General features: G+C 48.1%; 1 protein-coding gene across 18 annotated transcripts in view; it reads right to left on the reverse strand.

Moving 5' to 3' along the window:
* Positions 1-7,674: 7,674 nt before the first annotated feature.
* Positions 7,675-21,224, reverse strand: part of RALY (RALY heterogeneous nuclear ribonucleoprotein) — a 79,952-nt gene continuing 66,402 nt past the window's right edge. For 12 of the 18 annotated variants that reach the window (XM_027078571.1, XM_027078568.1, XM_027078570.1 and 9 more), the window contains 8 exons: positions 15,394-15,658; positions 14,217-14,289; positions 13,981-14,028; positions 11,781-11,986; positions 10,952-11,065; positions 10,549-10,745; positions 9,242-9,290; positions 7,675-8,037 (listed from right to left, as the gene is read on the reverse strand). In XM_027078571.1, coding sequence (XP_026934372.1) covers positions 9,246-9,290; positions 10,549-10,745; positions 10,952-11,065; positions 11,781-11,986; positions 13,981-14,028; positions 14,217-14,289; positions 15,394-15,649 — 939 coding nt within the window. In that variant the 5' untranslated portion in view covers positions 15,650-15,658 and the 3' untranslated portion in view covers positions 7,675-8,037; positions 9,242-9,245. Of the gene's footprint in view, positions 8,038-9,241; positions 9,291-10,548; positions 10,746-10,951; positions 11,066-11,647; positions 11,694-11,780; positions 11,987-13,980; positions 14,029-14,216; positions 14,290-15,393; positions 15,659-21,224 lie in introns of those variants that run through there. The other 6 variants (XM_027078573.1, XM_027078572.1, XM_027078575.1 and 3 more) reach the window with 4 other exon arrangements.

Below are 21,224 nucleotides of genomic sequence, written 5' to 3' on the forward strand. Positions count from 1 at the left end.
TCATAAGCACATAAACATGCAGTTATATCTGTAGTCTTTAAAAAAACCTCTTGACTCCATACCTGTCCCCAGCCTCACCTACAAAAAAGCTTAAGCTTTTCCTAAGATGATCTCCTGGCTCACTCTACACTTCAGAGGTCCCTGCCCACCGCATGTCAACTGTTGTTTCCCCTCAGGCCACTGTAGGTGCTGAGAGCCGGGAGTATGCTTGTTCAATGATGTATCCCCATGCCTAGAGCAAGCAGTGCCTAGCTTGTGGATTGTAAGTGGTAGGAAGTGTTCTAGTATCTGAGTTTCTTTAAGAGGAACATAGACTATGCAGACTTGTAGCCCCTTCTCCCCCCAAACGTTTTGCAGGCTAAGTGTTCAGAAAAAATGCTGGGCTGGTCAGCCTGGAAGAAGTACTACTGTGGTGTGTGAGGCCCCAGTTCTGACCTGGCCTCCCCAATCCAGATTCTTTGCCCTGGCAATACTAAGTTTTCACATTTGAACAGACCATTAGATTTTACAATGTGTTTTTAGAAGTTGGGCTTTATAGTATGTGGTATATAGTCTTTTTCTCACTGAGAAGATAAATTTATAATTTCAAAAATTTAATTGCCATAATCCTATCACCATAGAATCTTTCAGTATCAAGAACATTTTTCCAAGTTAGTATCTTTAGAATTTTAAAACTGCATAAGAGGGCTTCCCTGGTGGCGTGGTGGCTGGGAGTCCGCCTGCTGATGCAGGGGACGTGGGTTCGTGCCCCGGTCCGGGAGGATCCCACGTGCCGTGGAGCGGCTGGGCCCGTAAGCCATGGCCGCTGGGCCTGTGCATCCGGAGCCTGTGCTCCGCAATGGGAGAGGCCACAGCAGTGAGAGGCCCGCGTACCACCAAAAAAACAAACAAACAAAATAACTGCATAAGAGTCTATTCATGTTATGCCATAGTTTATTAAGTCAGTACCCTACTGGTGGGTTTTGCTAATTCTTGAAAATGCTATGAGTGTAGGCTCTCAACAGTCTGGAGTGGCAGTCCTCTACCATTGATTATAGCCTGTATTCTCATCCATAAAATGAGAAAATGCCTACCTCAAAGATGATGACATAGTGTATGTAAAGTTCTTAACGCAGGTCTGCCTTGCACTATGCAGTATCTTCCTTCTGTTGAATACATACTTCCCTTAGGGTGAATTTCCCTGGTCAGAGGGGAGGAGACTTAATGGCTGATAGTGCTTGTAAGCATATTCCTTTTCCCAAAGGGTGGCCCTGCCAAGTGTACCAATCCTGAAGACTGTAGGTATTGCTTCTATGTTTATGATGACGGTGGGTTTACTGACCTTGTTAAAGACTGCTGTCCTTGGGGTGGTTGCCTGTCTCAGTGATCCTGATAAACCCTGCCACCCTTGGCCATAGGAGCATCAAACTCTCCCAAGGGTTTGCAACAGAGGCATAGTCCTTCAATCTTTGTCCCATTAATCGTGGTGCTCTCCAGAGAAGAAAGGACCAAATACCGGGTCCCCTGTGATTGCCATGAGTCCTGTCCCTTCAAACCTTCCCTAATAGGAGATATTCATGAACCCTTCTAATCACTGCCCCTTGATTTAAGCTTGTCTTCTGTTTTAACACAACATTTGAAGCCACTGGAGAACCAGCTGTTCTAAAGGATAAGTATTAATGGACATTCTTATTGAACACCACCATTTTAATGGACACCTTTTAAAATTATATTCATCAGCTGCAGATTTTCATGAGCTTTTAAATGAGCCAGGAACGAAATTAAAGCCAAAATACTACATGGGAAGTTGGCCAAACCTAATCATATCATGCTGGGCAACATCTTCAGTATCATAAACTGTTTTGGCATCTGAGAATTATAACTGCTTCACTTTTCAGTCCCAGATATACCAATGCACTATGACAGATGCCTCTCACGTGGCCCAGAATCTGGGCTATTCTCCTTTTTTTTGGCTGCACTGCACAGCTTGCAGGATCTTAGTTCCCTGACCAGGGACTGAACGCAGGCCCCAGCAGTGAAAGGGCCGAGTCCTAACCACTGACCACCAGGAAATTCCCTCTGGGCTATTCTTAAATAATCATTTATATAATAAATGGCTAGTACTACCAAAGTTCCTAATTTGTGTGAGGTCCTGTTCTAGGTGCTTATATATATTTATTCATTTAATAAGCACAGCAACCCTTTGAGGTAGGTATACTGTTATCTCCATTTTACAGATGAAATGGAGACTCAGAGGATAAGCAGCTCACCCAAGGAGTCACTTAGTTGGTAAGTGGGGAGTCAGGATGCAGTCCCAGGCACTTGGGCTCCAGACCCTGTTCTCTGCCCTCCAGGAGCTTACAGTTTAGTGAAAATGACCGATGACCAAACCAGTTGTAAATATATATAATCTGTAAGAGCTGTAATAAAAGTAGCACACAGGAGGGGCCAGTGCTAACTCAGGCCAGGAAGGTGTCTGAGAAGGTGACTTCTAAGCTGAGCTATAAAGGATAAATGAGGGTTAACCAGTGGGAGAAGACAACATTCCAGGTAGAGGCAACCTCATGTGTAAAAGCACAGAAATCAGACAGTTCTCTTCACAATTAGTTCTATGCGGCTTAAGAACAGAGGGCAGACTGGGGGAGGTATTGAGCTAGAGAGAGAAAGGAAGAGGGTCAGATCCTAAAGGGCTTACATGCTATGCTAAGGGGTCTGGAATTTACCCACTGAGCCGTGGATAACTGATTGGTGGTAAAGAGGAAAGACTGATGGGAAGTAAGTGGCAGGAAGGCTAGTTAACAAGTTGTAAAGTCTATGTAAGAGATAAAAAGGGCTTAACTATTAAGGCAGTGGGATGAAAAACAGGTTAGAGCAAAGACATACCATGGAAATACTAATATGATTTGACAATTAGGAGTGGAAGATGTTGACATGAGCAACGGGGTAGACAAAAATGCCATTCTTCAAGATGCAGGACTCATGAAGGATAGATAAAGATGGGGGCTGGTCAGGGCTCAACTGAGATCCTTGTGGACATCCTTGTGGACTATCAGATGGGTATCTGTGTATGTCCCCTGGCACTCCTGGGGAGGATTAAGTTAAGAGTTGGAGATTGTGGAGGCCTGAAAGTGGAGTCTGAAGCCATAGGTTTGGTCAGCCAGGAATTTATACATAAAAATTAAAGCGGATGAAGAGATGCTGGCATAAGAGGAAGAGTCAGCAAAGCAAATTGAGTATGCAGAGGAGGAAAGCCAGGAGAGACTGTTGTCACAAGAATCGGGAGAGGAATTTCAGAGTCATTTATGACAGGGGCATGTGGTGATCAACTGCCCAGGTTTGCAACCTGCCTCCACCCCTTCCAGGTGACAAGATTTTGGGCAAATTATTCAACCCAGAGTCTCAATTTCCCAACCTGTAACAAGGGATGAGTATCTCCAACTCTGGGGGATTGATATGAGGGTTAAATAAGGTGATGTGATCTGTGTTAAAGAACTCAGAGCACCCAGGAAATGCTAACATATATGTTAACGTATATATGTTATATCCCTTTCTATAGATTCTGCACAGGTAGAATATAATTAAGAAGACAAAGGTAGATGCTGGATTGGATTGTTTGTATTTGCTCCATAATTATGTCGGTGACCAAGTCACATGTTCCTTTTTAAAACCCTTATGTGCAAGGATGAATGAGGCAGTCTCTCACCTTAGGCAGCTCCCTGTGTGGTCAGGGAGCTGGACATTGGGGTGTGCAGGGCAGGGCACAGAGAAGACACTGAAGGTGGGGTCTGAGGAATAAGGGGGCTTATTAAAAGGGACTGGAGAGTTGGGGGGAAAGACGGGGTCCAGGTCAGAAAGTAAGAATGGGTAACCCAGTCAGTTTCTGTTCAGTCTACAGAAGAGCCAAACCCATGCACTTGGCCAAACAAGACCTGGCTGCTGTACTTTTGTGGAAGGACACCCTGATCATCTGGGCTCCCACAGAGGTACACTGAGGTGGAGGTGCAGAGAGGAGTATGTGTGCACCAAGAGTCCACTGACCAGTCAGAGGAGAGACGTATCCGTTCATTCATACAAGCAGGATGGCTAACTGGGCTGCCCCATGGGCCTAATCACTAGACCAACGCACTCCTCTTGACTGCAGTAACTCATAGAGTTATTACACCAAAAAAGGCCTCCTTGCTGTTATCTTCCTTTGCCTCATTTTTATAATATTCTATTGACTTTTTCTTTGTGAGCTGCCTGAAATAACATTTTGAAACAAGTTAAGTATAAAAATAAGTAGGAAAAAAAAACAGAACAGGAAATTATGGTCTTACTTTTTAAGAGAAAATCACCTGAATCTAATAAGTGCTCTCAGTAAGTATTGTCATAAAAAGAATGGTTCTTTTTTTCTTTTTTCAGATGAGGAAGATGAGGCTCACAGAGGTTAAGTGACTTGCCTAAGGTCACACAACAAAAAGTCTAGATAGGAACTCAATTCAACAGAAGGTCTTTACTCCTAACCCAGTTCCCCAAAGTAGAGCAAGCTACTTAAACCTTTGAGTCTCAGTTTGTGTTCTGGTTATCAACTGATATATAGCAAATCACTCCAAAATTTAGTGGCTTAAAGCAACAACAATCATTCGATTATTATCACTCATGGTGCTGGGCTTTGACTAGGTCAGCTGGGCAGTTCTTACTCGGTTCTCCAGACAGTGGCTGGGCTGGAGTCATCTTGAAGGCTTCCCTCACTCATGTCTGACAGTTGATACTGGCTGTCAGCTGGAACATGTACACATGGCCTCTTCACAGCATGGTGGCTGGGTCCCAACACAGAAGTAGAAACTGCTAGTTCTTAAGAACAGGACTGGGAGACTGGCATAACAGCATCACCATCACTGTATTCTACTGATAAAATAGAGTCCAGATAAAGGGGAGAGGATATAATGACCACCTGTCAATGGGGCCATGTTCTAGAACATCCACATTTATAAAATCTATAAAATGGTCATAATCACACAACGAAGACCTGTTTTTGTCAGCCCAAGCCCCCTTTCTTCTAGCTGTAGAACTCGTATTTTCCATTTGGGGATTTTTTCCTCCCTCCACCCTTCACAGGCCCTGTGGCCATGCTCTGCCACCACTTAGAAGCTGCCTGAGAACACCACCAACAGAAGAAGCAGAGCTGAGGAATAGAGAAAAAGATTCCTGATGGCAGCTCCTGAACCCCCGGGTCCCACTGGGTCTGAAAATCTACGCCTGGGCTTTTAAATTTGTGAAACAGTTAACTTCCTCCTGCTTAAGCAGGTTTAAGTTCAGTTTCTATAACCTGTAACCAGAAGTTCACACTACATCCACCTAAAAGGGTGGTTGTGGAGATTAAGTGTAAAATGTGCCTTCTATACAGCAGATATTCAGAAAGTGGCCACAGGTAGAGGGATTTTGATATGCCCAAAGCCAGTCAATGGCCCAACTGGGATTCAAACCCAGGACACCTGGCTCAGAATCTTTTGCCCTACTCTACCGTCTGTATTTTTGTGGTCTCATCATATGGCCCACTGCATAGTATATATGTTATGGGACAAGATGTAACCTGGCCAGGGTTGGCTAATACCTGACAGTCACATACCCATATTTCAATTCCTTGCCCATAAAAAACATGACCAAACTATCATGTTACTATTTCCTAATAGTCTAAAAACTGCTCCAAATCTTCAAAAAGCATTCCAGCAGCTGCTACTAAATGTTTTGAATTGGCAAGTGAAATGAGGCCTGAGATAGGTTAAAAACAAATTACGGTCATAATGAGGAATTGGGCTTAGCCATACGACTTGCTTTGGCCAGTAGACCCTTACAAGCATGACACAAGCAAGGAGCTTGAAGAGCACCTGCGTATCAGGGCTTACCCTGTCTTGCCTGCTAGATGCTAGGAACGTGTGGCCCAGTTGCCCCCACTGCCCAACCACTTGACAAGTGGGTGGTTATCTGGGACCAGTCAGCTTCCTGACAATCTGCCAGCTCACTTCAGCCACATGAGAGCCCAGATGAGATAAGCAGAAGAACCACCCAGCTGGCTCACAGCCCAAATTGCCCAGCTACAGAATCAAAAGCTAATAAATGTTCACTAAAGCACTGAATTTCAGAGTGGTTTGTTATACAACTGAAATAAGGGCCATTTACTGTCCCTATCTAGGCCAGTCCCTCACACAGATGAGGAAACTGAGACCTGGCAAGGAAAAAGACCTGCCAGGGTCACAAACCATACTGGCAGCAGTAAAAGGGGGAAAGCATTAGCTCACAATCCAGGAAACCCATTGGCTATGATAGTCCTGCTAGGATCACAATCGATACTTAAGATCTTGAAAGTATCTAGAGGATATCAGTGCTTTGGGCAGAATCTGGTATCACATTTCTTCATGATCTCCTTTTGTTTTTCAGAGTTTGGAAAGAAAAATGAAGACTATTGAGCAATGCAATGGGAAATGTCTTTTCTGGTCCCAGACACAGGGATGACGGGCAGGTATATGCAGGCTTTTGTGGATATGAACCTCTCAACTCAAGGGCCCAACTGTGAGCTTTCTTAGCAGCTGAAGTAGTTCAGGGGCTTTTCTGGGGCGCCAGGTTGGGGAATCCCATTTTTACTCTGTCCAGGATATTTCCTGGTGCCAGGGTGATAAAACAGGGCCTCTGGGTAGGGCAGATGCTCACAACTCTGGAAAGGGTCTTCCCTGCTCTTCTCATGGCCTCTATGCCTGGCATACTAAAGAAGCCCATGGCCCATGCTGTTGTACCTGTCCCCCCAGCTCTGAAAAGTGAGTGCCTCAGTAAAGCATACTGAGTAGTCCTTGTAGAGTCTAGAAATGTTATTACAGTACAATGGGCGCACAGCACTAAGCTCTGGGGACACAGAACACAGTGCCAGCCCTAGGTGTGATATTTACCAGGCACCAAAACCTCTTTGGACTTTGCCCAAGTTCCAGTCAAGGGCAGCAGTTCCCCACCTTGTACAGAGGGGAACATGAAGACCTACCCAGGTGCGCAAGTGGGTCAGCTAAGCTAGGCTCTGATGTCCTGGGTGCAAGGACAGATTGTAGGTTCAGGGATTGTAGTGGTATGTGCCACCAAGGGCTCTTCAAGGGGATGAGACACTCCCTGTGGACCTAGCCCCTTCCTCTAGACACCCTCTTCAACTCTCCAACTCTCCAGATTGAAGTCTTTTGACCAGTTCCAAGGGGCTACTTTTCACTCCAGGTCTGGGTCTCTGACTGAAGGCCTCAGCCTCTAGCCTCTTTCCCCTTGCTGCCCAAGATCCCTGTGAAAAAACAGTGTCCTAAACCAAGACACAGAAGGGGAGGAAGTGGTGAGTTCTAGAACCATTTTAGAGCTGGGAAACAGCAGACTTAGAAACTGAGGCCTGGACCTACCACTGCCTGACCAAGTGGATCAAAACCGCTTGGCACTTCTACCACGAAGTTGCTCTCATGGGCACTGGCACATCTGACCCTCCCGAACAACCCTACTGGCCATTTTAATCCCCATTTTAGCCATGGAAACTAAGGCCCAGACAGATCAGTTTCAGGCACCCTAGACAATGCTCTCTCTGGCAGGGAGGAGTGAAGGAGGGAACAGAAGCGGGTGTAGCAGACCTGCTTTCTGGTTGGACAGGAGGGCCAGGGTACCTTCATGAGAAAACACAAACCATCCCATCTCAGAGCAAATTGGGATCCAATCTCTTTATTGTCAGGGTCCCCTCCCCGTGGGCCCCACCCTCCTCCAAACCTATAGAAAAACCCCAAGCCTGGGAGTGTCCTGGGGAGGGGAAGCAGAGTATAGGGAAACTCTGTTCTTTGCCCTCTGGCCTGGGCAGTGCCAACAGGGAGGGAGGGTACATGAGAAGGGGATGCTGATAACTCCACCTGCAGAGAATGTGGCACTGGCTGGGACCCGTGAGGGAGGTGGTGCCTGCTGCCAGCTCTCCTCTGGGACCCGCTGGGGGTGGTTATCCAGGGGTGGGTGCCCTGCTTGAGGCCTGGTACAGTGTACGCCCTTCTCCTGCTGGTGGCCATTGCTCCTGTCAGACTGAGAAACAGACACAAAAGAGAGACTAAGGCTGAGAGGAAGAGCCCCTTCGTGCTCTTGATAACACGGGGTGGGAAGAAGAAAGAGTGGAATGGTGTTTGCTGTTTGCAAACAAAGATATGCCTGAACTCTGGCTTGGGCCTCATAACTTTCTGGCCATGAAACCTTGGGTGAATCTTCCCCTTCCCCGAGCCTCAGTTTCCTCACCTGAGTCCCCAGCACCTCTCCTGCAAACTGGCTTAACAAGGTAAAACTTAGCCTCCCAGGTAAAACAAACCACGAAGATTGCCTAAACTTAAATGTATGGTGGAGCATCTCATAGCATGAATGTGTCATGCGTATAGACACCTCTGCTGTTTGAGGCCCTCCTCCACCCAAGCCTGTCTTACTCTGGAAACGGCCCCCAAAGGAATGGGGCAGAGTATGGGCAGAGCTGCTGTGGCCTGGTTTCCCTCTAGGGTCGGGTAGAGCAGGGTGGTAAATACCAACCAGAGAATGAGCTTTGAGGCCCACACCACTGGGTTCAAATCTAGGCTCCACCAATTACCACCTGGGGATCTTGTGAGATACGTGGCATCTCCCTGCCCCCTTCAGTGCCTCAGGTTTCTACATCTGTTACACTGGCACAGTCACGACCTTGTAGGGCTGGGGTGCACACGGCATTTCCTCCTGACAGGATCCTATCCCAGCCCCTAAGTCTGGCATAATCATCACCCTCTGATGATGAGCAGCTCCCTCTCCCCACTGTGCAGAGCCGGGACTGCAGCCACAGGAGGCTCCTGGCCATTTCTCACACACCAAGGACTGCCAGCGTTCTGTGCCTCTGATAAGGGTGTTCCCTCAGACACTTCTCCCTCAATCCTCAACAGGCTCAGCTACACATCACCTCTTCCACCACACCCCTCTATGAGCCCCTGGCTCTCCAGTCCCTGTCATCCTGCTCACACTGGGTGGTAATGGTTTGTCCTCCTCCAGCAGACTCAGAGCTCTTTACAAGTGGAGACAGGCAATGTAGCTCGGAGTATTCTGAGGGAACTCCTGTTGGGCGGACCTGGCTAGCCCATCCACGGCTGCCTGCTCTGCAACCCACCAAGCCCCTACAAATGGGCATGGCAGGATGTCTGGGGACGACAGAGCCTTCATTGCTGGGCACAGCACTACCCTGCCAGGTCTACTGCACCCCTCCCCACCAGGACCCCCGTACCTGCTTACTGCAAGGCCCCATCCTCCGCATCTGTGTCCTGGCTGTGCTCCTGATAGGGAGGAGACAACAAAGGACCACATATCACTCATTGCAAGCTCTGTCCTACCCTGGGGCCCAGAGCACATATGGAGACCACACTCAGAAAGGGGGAGGGACAGCCAAAGGGAATAACTATGGGACCAGTCTAACTAAAGGCTGGCTTGGGATCCCAACAGGGTAGTCTGAAGGACCCGCAGGAGAGAAAGGACCAGTCAAGGAAGTTTTAGGTGTGCCAGGGGGCACATTCTGCATAGAAAGACCTTCTTAGGTTGGAGCAGACTGAAAGCCTAGTAGACTGGTGAGCTCCCCATCTTAGGAGCATCGAAGCCTTCATTAGGGCCTCTATGGAGACTACTATGCCTGAAAGAGTAAGATGGGGTATCAGGCTAGGTTTAAATAAGAAGAGACAGGCTGGGCATGAGAAAGACCTCTCAACTGTTATGGCCATAAGCCTATCTGTCCTCACACCAGAACCCAGCCATGTAGAGAAAATTCACAGACGCGCTGAAGGCCAGGCTCCAATCCTGGCTCAACCCTTATTAGCTACAACGCCCTGGGCAAGCTACTTGACTCCTTTGAGTCTCAGTTTCTTCATGGTGTAAAATGTGACAAGAGTAATACTTTGCAGAGTTCAGGGCTGCTGTTAAGGTTAAATGAAGTTAAAAAGTGTGAACTACAGGGCCTGGTGCTCAGTGTTAGGTAACTGAGAACTAGGCACACAACAGACATCTTATAGACTCAGAATCTGGTCTACTTTCCCGCTTAATATGAGCTCCTTGCCTCAGTCTGAAGAATTCCAATAGCAAACAGAGCTCACTCCCTCTTGAGACAGCCTGTTTTCATTCTGAGGCAACAATGGCTTTTAGAAAATCCTCAGGTGGAGTAGATATCCACACTCCCCGTGGCTTCCCCAGGCAAACCCCTCGTGCTCCCTGGAACTCTGCAGACCGTGTGTGTTTGCTTGAGTCCGTGACTCTTCCCTTCTCCGACTCATGTAGAAGACAGAGTCTAGAATGGGCCTTGGGCTAGAGAGAGGTCTGCCCCAGTCCTCAGTGGGATTTCTGACTGGCAGCTGAAATAGCTAAGTACTCCCTGTTCGTTCCCCCCTCTTCCTCACAGGACTAGAATCCCTGGGAAGGAAGGAGGGAGCTCATAGGGCAGCCAACCAGCTCAGAGGTTCCCCTTCTCCCTGCAGCCCTCCTGCAACCAAGCGTGCAAAGTCCAGTCCCAGTCCCAATTCCCCCTGCCCCCCCACCGCATGCCCTCACCAGCTCTTCCTCGCTGTGTGTTAGCAGCCCCTCCTCATCACCGTCGTCTCGAGCCTTTGCTTCTCCCTGGGGCATGCTTGCCTCAGCAGCTGTGTCCTCTTGGGGGGCCGGTGGCCGGCTGCTGCCACCACTACTGCCACTGCCACTGCCGATGGCGCTGCCACTGCCACTGCCACTCTCGCCCTTCTTTTTGCCATCTTCAGGCGGAAGCGGGGGATGAGGGGAATAAAAATCAACCTGGGGCAGCTGCCCGGGGTAGCACCTTAGCGTAACCTAGGCCTCAGCACAGTGGGTCCAGGTGGGATTGGAGGCCACAGTCCCTCTCTGCCCCATGCACTGTCCTCCCCACACTCTGCCCTGTGCCCCTGGCCACTGATCTGGGCAGGGACCCTTGGAAGCTGACCTGGATTGGACTTCTGCGCCTCGGCAATCTGCTCCAAGCGACCCAGCAAGGCATCGATGTTGGACTTGATCTGGGCCAGCTCTGTCTTGATGGTACGCAGCTCACTGCTCTTTACTGAGAGTGGAGGGAGTACAGGGATGTCACCTAAGGGCTGGGAGCTTGACACTAACACAAGACCCTAGCCCCATTCTGTCAACTAGGAAGACAGGCCAGTGGCAGAAACTATCCTTGTCCACGGTCTTTTTCTGGCCAGGGAAAAGGCCTGAGCTGCCTGTGGCTTCCCCCTGAGACTTTCTGGAGGCCCTTGTGAACCTGGATCTCCCCCACCATCCCCGACCCCTCCAACTCTGAAAGGGACTGGGGATGGATAAGAATGGAGGTGTGTGGTGTGTACCTCTGTGTGCACCTGAGCAAGCATGTGTCTTTGCTTATGTTAGAGAGTGGTATCTGTCTTTCAAGGTGTGTAAATGTGAGTGTTTTACAATCAGATTTCCTGGGTGCCTGACCACGTGTGCACACCAGAATGAAGTGGAGTAGCGAGCCTGTGTGGACCTGTCCTTGTGCTTACTAAAGGAAAGATGACACCATTTCCTCACTGGGCTCCACGTCACAGCACTGGACTCTGTGCCTAACTTACCAAGACCCTCCTCCACAAATGTCGGTCTTTTCCTCTTAGAAATGCATGAAAATACTCACTTGGTTGTATTAGAGCTGCAGAACTGTGGGAGATTTGTTCCTTTATCTATTTTCCAATGTAAAAAAATGTAATTCTATTATTTTGCTAATGACAAAAATAAAAATTACCTAGGAAGAAGATATAGTCACTCACACTTGATCTTGGCTGAGCCGGTGGTGGTGATGGCTGTGGAGCGGGCAAAGAGCTTGACAGGTATGGTGGTTTTGACACGTCGGACCAAGGGGACTGTGACCCGGGGTCGCTTCACAGGGACTGCCCTGGGCACTGGCACTGGTGACAGGCGGCCCCGATAGTCGAAGAGCCTGTGAGAGCAAACGGGCCAGAGGCTGCAGCATGGCCTGTGGCCACCAGAGGGCACTGTGACCCTAGACCAACACATGTAGGGCTGGTGAAGGGCTGGGTAGCCTGTACTGTATACCTCATCCTGCTCCCAGTTAGGTCCTGAGGGTGAAGAGGAAGGGCTTTCTGGACCTCAGTGACCTTACTACATCCACCTTTCCTACCATTCAAGCTGGGTAAGAGCAGGGGAGGTGACAGGTGGTAATGGTTATAGCCCCATTCAACAGAGGAGCAAACTGACAACAGTCCCAGAAAGAAGACTTCCCTAGATCACCCTGACACCCAGTCCTGCTCTATTACCTGACCTACTTCTGCTCAGTCAACTGTACCCCGAGCTCTGGTCAGAGTTTGCAAATCTCCCTAAAGCAGTACAAATCCCCAGCTGGAAACAGAGAGGTGAGGGAGTGAGAGTCAATCCCTAAGCCTGCCTAAGCCTCAGTTTTCCCATCTGCCTAGTGAGGATGGCTACCCCAAACTCTGTGCCCCCCACATCCCCCAAGGCTGCCGTGAGGGTAGAGCATGAGAGAACTTGGTTAAAAACACGTTAGAAGGTGTGATAGGTGAAGGGCCAGGGTACCGAGACCCTCAACTCAGGGGCCTATGACCTCAGAGGCATGAGGCTGGAGTCCAAGCCCCTTTCCTCATTCTGGGCCCCAGTCACCCCATCCTTCTCACTCGACTTTGAGGATGGAGGGGCAGGGGGCCCAGTGGAGTATCAAGGTTAGGCAGCTCGGTCAGACCCTCTATACCAGACAGTATGCTGCACCCCCGACGCCATCACCCAGCCCTTTCCAGGAGGGCTTCTCTTCCTGATCAGGCAGAAACTCAGTAAGCCAAGTAGGGGTTTCTCCCACCGCTGCTGCTGCTACCACCTTTCTGCACAGAACAGCAGCCACAGGGGTATACTATGGGATCACTTTCCTGATGACAGCCAGGTTACCTGCCATCACTAGGCAATTCTACGCCCCATGCCTTGGTACTCCTTTGTTTAGGGAGCCCCTGCCCTGGGGTGGTGATGGCTGGAGATGGAGAGTCTCTGGGAATGGACCCAGTCCCAGACCCTGCATTTCTGCCCCTAAGGGGAGGGGGCGGCTCTGGCCTTGGTCAGAATCACTGAACCACAGAATCCCAGAGCTGGAAGAGCCCTGAGGGATCACTTGGTACAAGCCCATTTCAAACTGGGAGGGGATTTGCCCAAAGTTGTGCACTCTATTCAGTGGCAGAGCTGAGATTAGCACCCAGGTCTTCTGATTCCCAGGCTAGGGCACTTTCCACTACATTGCACTGTCTCCTGAAACCACTCACAGGTGAGAAAACTGAGGCTCAGAGAGGTCTGTTCTTCTGGGACAGCCTGGGGCAGGCTGAGAGGGAGGGAGGGAGGGAGAGAAGCAGGAAGGAGGAGAAGCTTGGGCCAGCCCCCACCATGATTTCCACAAGAATGTGGCTGGTGCCATGGACGCTGGGGTCTGGGTAGGCTTGGGGGTGGGCCACAGCCTACCAGGGACTAATTCAGACCTCCAAAGGACTGCTGGCCTCTTGGCTATAAACATAAGGCTAAGAAGCTCAGACTGAGCTCTGAGGTTCCTTCAGCTGGCTGGGCACCTCAGAGAGGTAAGGAAACTGAACAGCAGAAGCGTGAGGGCTCAAATTCCCTGCACCTGGCCCTGTACCTGTTTTGTATTCCAACTTGCTACATTTATAGGTCCCCTGGCTGTCCAGTCCCATTGAGTCCCACCCCAGGATTAGGAAGGGGAGGGGCGGTCAGAGAGTTGGGAGACAGTGTGGGCTGGGGAGAGCTCTGGCCTGGGCACCTATAGAACTGGACCCTAGTCCCAGCTCTGCCACTAACTTGCAGAGCAGCCTTGGGCAGATGCCTGTCCACAACTCTGGGCTTCAGTTCCCACTTGGAGGACTGAGTGGGCTGCACCAGCAATCTCTCAGGACCCTTCCAGCTTGGCTGTTTCATGCCTGGGCACGCCCCTCCCCCGCTCACCTGGCGTAGAAGTCGTCCCGGTAGTAATCATAGTCAAAGCTGTAGCCACTGGGGAAACAAAGGGGAGAGGGCCGGGGCTTAGAGACGGCCACTCAGCCCACTCTTCGCAGGCCCTCATCTCCAAACACCTCCCCAAATTCTAGGCTTGGCATACCGTCACCACCAGTGTTCACTCCCTCTGTGGAAAGAGGAACCAATCCCACCCAGAGACAGACAAACAAGACAGAGCGCCCCACCTGTATATGGCAGATGCTGCTCTCTTTAGCCCCTTGGGTCTGTTGGGCTTTGGCTCTCCAGCCATGTTGATGTCTGTATGGAGGGAGAAGGCAGAGTCAGATGCTGACAGGATATCAGCACCCATGCAAATATCACCCTCATGCACGTGTGCAGCAATTTATGTGTTTACATGAGATACACATGGACTTCGCTCACTAACATGGACAACAGGTGTCTTCACAAATTAGACTCATACCCACACATCACATGCATATAGTTGTTTACACATTCAGATACATTCAGATACATGCATGCATGCTCACAATCACACACACACACGGCCACGTACATCAAATTATATGCCTTCTCAAGTACACTCACATAAACGCATACATCAGACACACATCCTCACACATACGTTCACATATCCAGGAAATAAGATCACACACTCTCAACTACACTCAGACGTGGCTCCAACATCCTATACTTAACTGCCCATATGCAAATGAGCCAATGCACATTTACACAAACCTTCTACCAAACATCTTTATGCCTACAGCAGAGTTCAGCAAATGTTAGGACCTCAATAAATATTTGGTAAATGAATACATGAATATCTGCTTACACACTCAAGTATATTCTGATACACACATAACTCTACATATATACATGTAAGTAAAGTATGTGTCCACATATTCCCCACATGTTCAGTTACATCCACATACCACATATTCAGGGACACATATCCTTCTCAAACATACACAAATATACCGAAGTACGTGAACATATACAAACACTATACAGGCTCCAGGGCAGGCCTCCAGCACGGCCACATCTCATGTACATAGCACCGCGACCAAGAGCACCTGCTTCACCTTATGCTCCCAGCCCCTCCTCCTGGCTCTCAGAAAGGGTTCTAACCTAAGCCAAATGCAGCCCAATGTAAGAGGCTGTGCTAGTCCACTCTGTTCCCTTTCTCTGGGGAATCTGCATTTTAACTGGAACGCTTACACTGTGAAAGCAGGGACAGAACAGAAGTGTTTTCCTGAAACTTCTAAAATTTTCCCATACAGGCACTGATCTTATAGTGGGTGACGGTTGGAGAAGATAGAAAAGAGGATAAGAGGGAAGCTAAAGAATGCAGGCCAGCACCTGCCCAGGAGAAATCCAGGGGCAGGGCCATGGAGAGATGCTTACCCAGGGTCTGCCCAGCCAGCACCCGCCCATTCTCTCCCAGCACAGCTGCCCGGGCATGGCGCTCATTGGCATACTGGACAAAGGCATAGCCCTTGTGCACAGAACAGCCGGCCACACGGCCATACTTGGAGAAGATGGTCTCCACATCAGACTTCTTCACCACAGCTGTGTTGAGGTTTCCGATGAAAACCCGAGAGTTGATGGATTTGGGGTCATTCTTGTTGGTTACGTTGCTTGTCTGGATCTTCAAGGACATGGTGGCCACCTGAAGAAAGAAAGCCACTGTGAAGCTGGGAACCCGGATTGGGCTCAAGGGCTGCCCATGGCCCACAACCTGACTAAACTGGATTGCTTTGTGCCTTCCTACACACACGCCCCTACAGCATCCAGCTTCCCCATTTTTGTTCATTTCACTGGCTGCTGACCTCATATAGGTGTTTTACATATGTTCTGTCGTTTGGTACTGACATGATAAGCAGAATTAGGACATTTTATAAGGGAGGAAATGCAAAGTCAGAGGTCACAATGCTAGTGAATAACAGGACAGGGATTTGAACCCTGGTCTGCTTGACTCAATTCTTCTCTTTTAATTGAGACACTTGAGGTTTATTGGTTTATAACATTACATAAGTTTCATATTGACTCCAGTTCTTTCAAATCCACTCTTTCTTTAATGTTCATCTCAAATGCTACCCCTTGCAGGATCTAAAGTTGAAGATCTTCCACAGCTTTTCTTCTGTTCCTTCAATGTAGAACCACGGTAAAGAGGTCACATGGTAAATGCAAGTAATGTATGCTCTAAAACAACTTCATATTAAGAAAATTGCTCAGTCTGATCCAGACATGGACCATGACTGTCTTTATTAGAACCAGCCATTTCGAAAAAAATGAGCTAAACCTCACTGAGCATTCACTGTGAGCTAAGGGTAGCATGCAATATTGAATAATTCCAAGACTCCATGAGTTCGACAGATAAGTGGATAAATTAGATGTGGCCCATATATACAATGGAATATTACTCAGCCATAAAAAGGAACTAAATTGAGTTATTTATAGTGAGGTGGATGGACCTACAGTCTCTCATACAGAGTGAAGTAAATCAGAAAGAGAAAAACAAATACTGTATGCTAACGCATATATATGGAATCGAGAAAAATGGTACTGATAAACCTAGTGGCAAGGCAGGAATAAAGATGCAGACATAAGAGAATGGACTTGAGGACACAGCAGGGAAGCAGAGGCTGGGACGAAGTGAGAAAGTAGCACTGACATACATACACTACCAAATGTAAAATGGATGGCTAGTGAGGAGCTGCTGCATAGCACAGGGAGATCAGCTTGGTGCTTTGTGATGACCTAGAGGGAGGGGATATGGGGATATGTGTATATTTATAGCTGATTTACCTCGTTGTACAGCAGAAAACTAACACAACACTGTAAAGCAATTATACTCCAATAAAGATGTAAAAAAAAAAAAGACTCCATGAGTGTTATCATTATGCTTCATATTTTACCAAAACCAGACTCCAACAAGTTCATTAACTTGCCAGGAACAGGCATTCAAACCCAGGTCGTTGGTCCCTAAAGCCCATTTCTATCAAATTTATCACTCTCTTTCCCAGAGCTAAATCCACTTTAAATACAGTTGACCCTTGAACAACACAGGTTTCAACTGCATGGGTCCACTTTTATGCAAATACTTTTCAACAGTAAATACAATACTGAATGGTTCCCATGGTTGGTTGAATCCACGGATGCTGAAGAACTGTGGATGTGGAAGGGGCTGACTGTAAGTTATACTCGAATTAACCCCTGCATTGTTCAAGGGTCAACTGTACTACAGTAAGTCAGCATATTTATCTGAGAACTGATTTTAATAAATTAATTTTTTAGAGTTATCCATTTTACACTTACTATTCAAATTCTGTCCCCTTTGCTTAGAGATACTATACTTGCTCTTTGCTCTCTATACTCAGGCAATGTTTTTTACCCCAAAGGGCTGTACAACTCTCTCCTACTCCCCTTCCTGGACAGATTATAATCTGGGCACAGGCTCCAAAGGGAAAGGGAAAAGGAAGCTCAATTTCAGTAGAAAAGGCCTACGTAAGCCTTGGCATTTATACTTCTTGGCCATCTTCTGCTCACCGACACGGGTTGGTGCAACTCCCTTTTGGAACACTCCTATCTTAAATAGAGCTATTGCAGAAGGTGCTGAAGAACCACCAGGCAGTATGCATAAAAACTCTCATCAGCTTAGGCTAACCATAAACACCTGCCTATTTACCTAATATTTTAGGGCATAGGGAGTTTCAAATTTTTAGTGAATTAGAGAAGAGCTGAGTATAAGCTGGGATATCTGTATCTTTTGTCCCACTAGGTTTTAAAGACCCTTTTCTCCTCAATCCTCCAGCTTAGAAGTTAGCACTTTCTGACCAGCAGATGGTACTGTTTGCAAGGAAACCATACGTTGGACCTGAGAACGATTCTGGGGAAGAACCTGCTCCTATTATGGGCTTGCAGTAGCAAGGATACTACTCAAGTGTGTGTCATCGCAGGTAAAGGCTGAGGGCTGAGAGGGCACTGCTACTGATGAAGGAGCTGGTGCCAGTTTTGGAGCTGGCGTGGGAAGACAAACTCTTCTGTTACTCAGTTTGCCTTTGAATCCAATCATAAACATTTATAAAGCAGTGAGGGACACAAAAGAGACTGCCCGTGAAAACACTTAACACACTGCCCATATGCAGAAAGAAACGCTCGATGTATGTGGGTTCCCCATTCCTCACAGTTCTCTGACAATCCCTCTCCTACCTGGATGACAAGCCATTCAAAGGTTAATTCCTTGTGCATCCATGGGTATACAAGAAATTTGTGGGGCTCCTCCATGGGCATCAGATAACTCTCTCCTTTGAGCTATCTCCAGAGCTATCTCCTGTAGACAGCTCAAAGTCATGAAGTTTTGGCCCAGGGAGATGCCACCTGCTTTGGCTGGAGGGAGCCAACCAGGTCAGGTGTGTGGACCAAGACAGAAAGAAGAGAAGTGGGGGTTGACGGTTCGGAGATCTACTGACGACTGCTGGCTCTGCCACTGCCCTGGCAGGGACATGACCATCGCTGGGTTCCCTCAGACTGCTTCCTGTTCAGTAGTGTTAGTGAGCTCTAACACTACTGAACAGGAAGCACTGCTGAGCACCTGTGCTTGGTGCTATAGTGGGATCAGCATTCACTCCTTGGCTGGTGAGCAAAGTCTTTGGGTTTGCCTCTACCCAGTCTTTTCTCTCATCACCTGGGGTTTGGGACGATGTATATAAAAGGCCTTTGCAAACTGTGAAGCTCTTTATAAGATCTAAAAGTTACTCTGACTAGTTGAACATCTCTGTTCTACTAATATTGCCATTTCTGGGCCCATTCTAGATGAGGGTCAAGGTCAGACTGGAGCACATTCTGTACAATGCTAAGGAAAGGCAGTCAGAAGCCATGTCACACGGGGGTCAGTTTTCTGATCTGTAGAGAAGACACTTGGGAAATATATGTATGTGGTTGCCCTGCACTGCCAAGGAGAAATGTCTGCCTGAAGCATGCTCCGGGAACCTAACCGCTGTATTGCCCAACCAAATAGCCCACAATCTGCTTTCAAGGCCTGCACGCTCTTCAGAGGGCAGGCTGTGCTGCTGCTGTGCATAATCTCAAGGGGTAGGTATCTCTGGGGGTTCAGAAAAGCTTAAGTATCCACTCACATGTCCATGAAGCTCCTCAAACTGAGGAATGGAGTTGGGGGTGCAAAATGAAAAGAAAGCATGCTCAGACTAGCTCTCCTAGAACTGCTAGGTTCAGTTACAGAATCCCAAATTCAGATACGGTCTTCCAGGTTATGAAAATACCAATTTGTTAGCCTCACTTATAAGTTATAACCTTTGAATATTTAGACACATGGTACGTGGGTCTCCATCTATACTCTTGTTCTTCCCTGCAAATGTTAGAGGCAAGCTTGACAAAGTTGCACAGTAAATACTCAATAAACATTAGGGACGAGGCAGTGAAGGTAATATCCCAGAAGGTGGTGAGAAGGGCTAGCTGTGGCCCTTAAGTAGGGGTATGGAGGAGTTGGGGGGACTACTAGAGGCTAGGGTTCCAGGCACCTTTTTCTAGCCTGTGACCCAAACACCCTGGTCCGCACACCAACCATCCCCAACTCAATCCTCTCCACACAATTCTATCTTGGCTCTTCTGGGCTTCCCACTAGGTTAGAGTGGGAGCCCTAGAAAATACTGACATCCTATTCAGCAGAAGCTGGTTGACTTGATAAGCTATTTTCCCCCCTGGGCCAAGCTCTGCTTCACAGATTAGCTGTGTAATTGAGAGCAAGGTGTTTGTAGTCCCCGGAGGCCCCATGCTTAGCAATGAGCTAAGGAGAGGTGGGTAGAGGGATTGTTCTTGTGGAGGTGCGCAGGGGCGAGGGGAGCGGTGAGAATTCAAGAACCCAACTTGTTCCCAGAGACTTCTGCAATGTCAGATTAGCAGGGACCTTAGTGAGCATGGAGCTTATATGCTCTTACTCTGAGGAACAGAGGGGAATGGACATGGCCAGGATGCCATAGCCAGTGAGTAGCAGGGCCAAGAACCCCACAGGTCCTCTGACTCTACGTCTAGGGTTCTTATATTTCATTTTTCCTTCTGGGCTGCCAGGAGACAAGTCCCCAGGACAGTGAGAAGCTTGGAGAAGGCAGTCTAGATATGCTGTGTTTGAGAAAACTGGGGACTGGCTCCCAAATAAATATCTTCACTTTTACCTGCTAAAACAACTGCTGCATAAAAGCTGGGATCTTAAGCTAATTAAAACCCATAGGAACACAGGCTTTGAAATGCAATTTACAGCTCAAAGGGATGGGCTGGCTCCTTCAGGCTAATAAGAAAAGAAAATTTGGCAAAAAACAAATCATTTTCCCCAGATGAAACATTTCAGATGGAAGCTATGTTTTGGAAGAGCCAAGCCTGAACATGTGGTAAAGTGACAGGGCTTTGTCAAGGCAAAAAAGCCCTAAAAGGTACCTGAACCCCTGAACTTTGAGTAAACGAGCCTCCCAGAGGGGTACCACAATAAGAATAGCCTCTAATTACTGACTGCCAACTATGTGTCAAGAGCCTTTACAAACCTCACCTTATTTAATTCTCACAACAGCCCTATGAGGAGGTAATTTACATAGGGAAAGAAAGCTCAGAGAGACCAAGTAACTGGTTAACAGAGCAAAACCAGAACTGGAACCCAGGTCTGTTTGACTCCAAAAACCTATGCATAGAGATGCCTTGGGTACTGATTCCCATTGTAAGAGTGTGTCACCCTGAGCCAGCCACACACTCTCCTTGGTCCTCCTCACCCCTTTCCCTTTTCTACTACAATGCTTCATATTTGCACAGGATTTTAGTAAAGAAAACCCCAGTTTATTTTCTTGAGCCTGACACTGTTAATCCCATTTTATAGATGAAAAAGCTGAGGATCATCAGCAAAGATATGGGACTTACTTAAGGTCCCCCAGTTGGTGAAGGGAGTAGCTAGGGGACTTGAATCCAGGCTTCTTGTCTGACACCTACATGCCACTGTCTCAACTATTCTAAGCCTGTGACTCTGCCTTATCAAACCTCATGCCCTCCCAATGCTGCCTATCAGGACCTAGTCTTCAGCCTGACCTCTGAGGCACTCAACCATCAGAACACCCACTTCTCCAACTCTGTAAATCCTCCTCAGCACTGGATCTCTGCTGCTCTTGGTCCCCATCCCCCACAACCAGTGCTATCTTGAGCCTCTCTCTCGGCCCGTTCTGCTGGACATCTCCAGC

The sequence above is a fragment of the Aethalodelphis obliquidens genome, unplaced genomic scaffold (genome assembly GCF_003676395.1).
Source record: "Aethalodelphis obliquidens isolate GAN/ISIS:26980383/991018 unplaced genomic scaffold, ASM367639v1 scaffold42, whole genome shotgun sequence".
NCBI classification, from domain to species: Eukaryota; Metazoa; Chordata; class Mammalia; order Artiodactyla; family Delphinidae; genus Aethalodelphis; species Aethalodelphis obliquidens.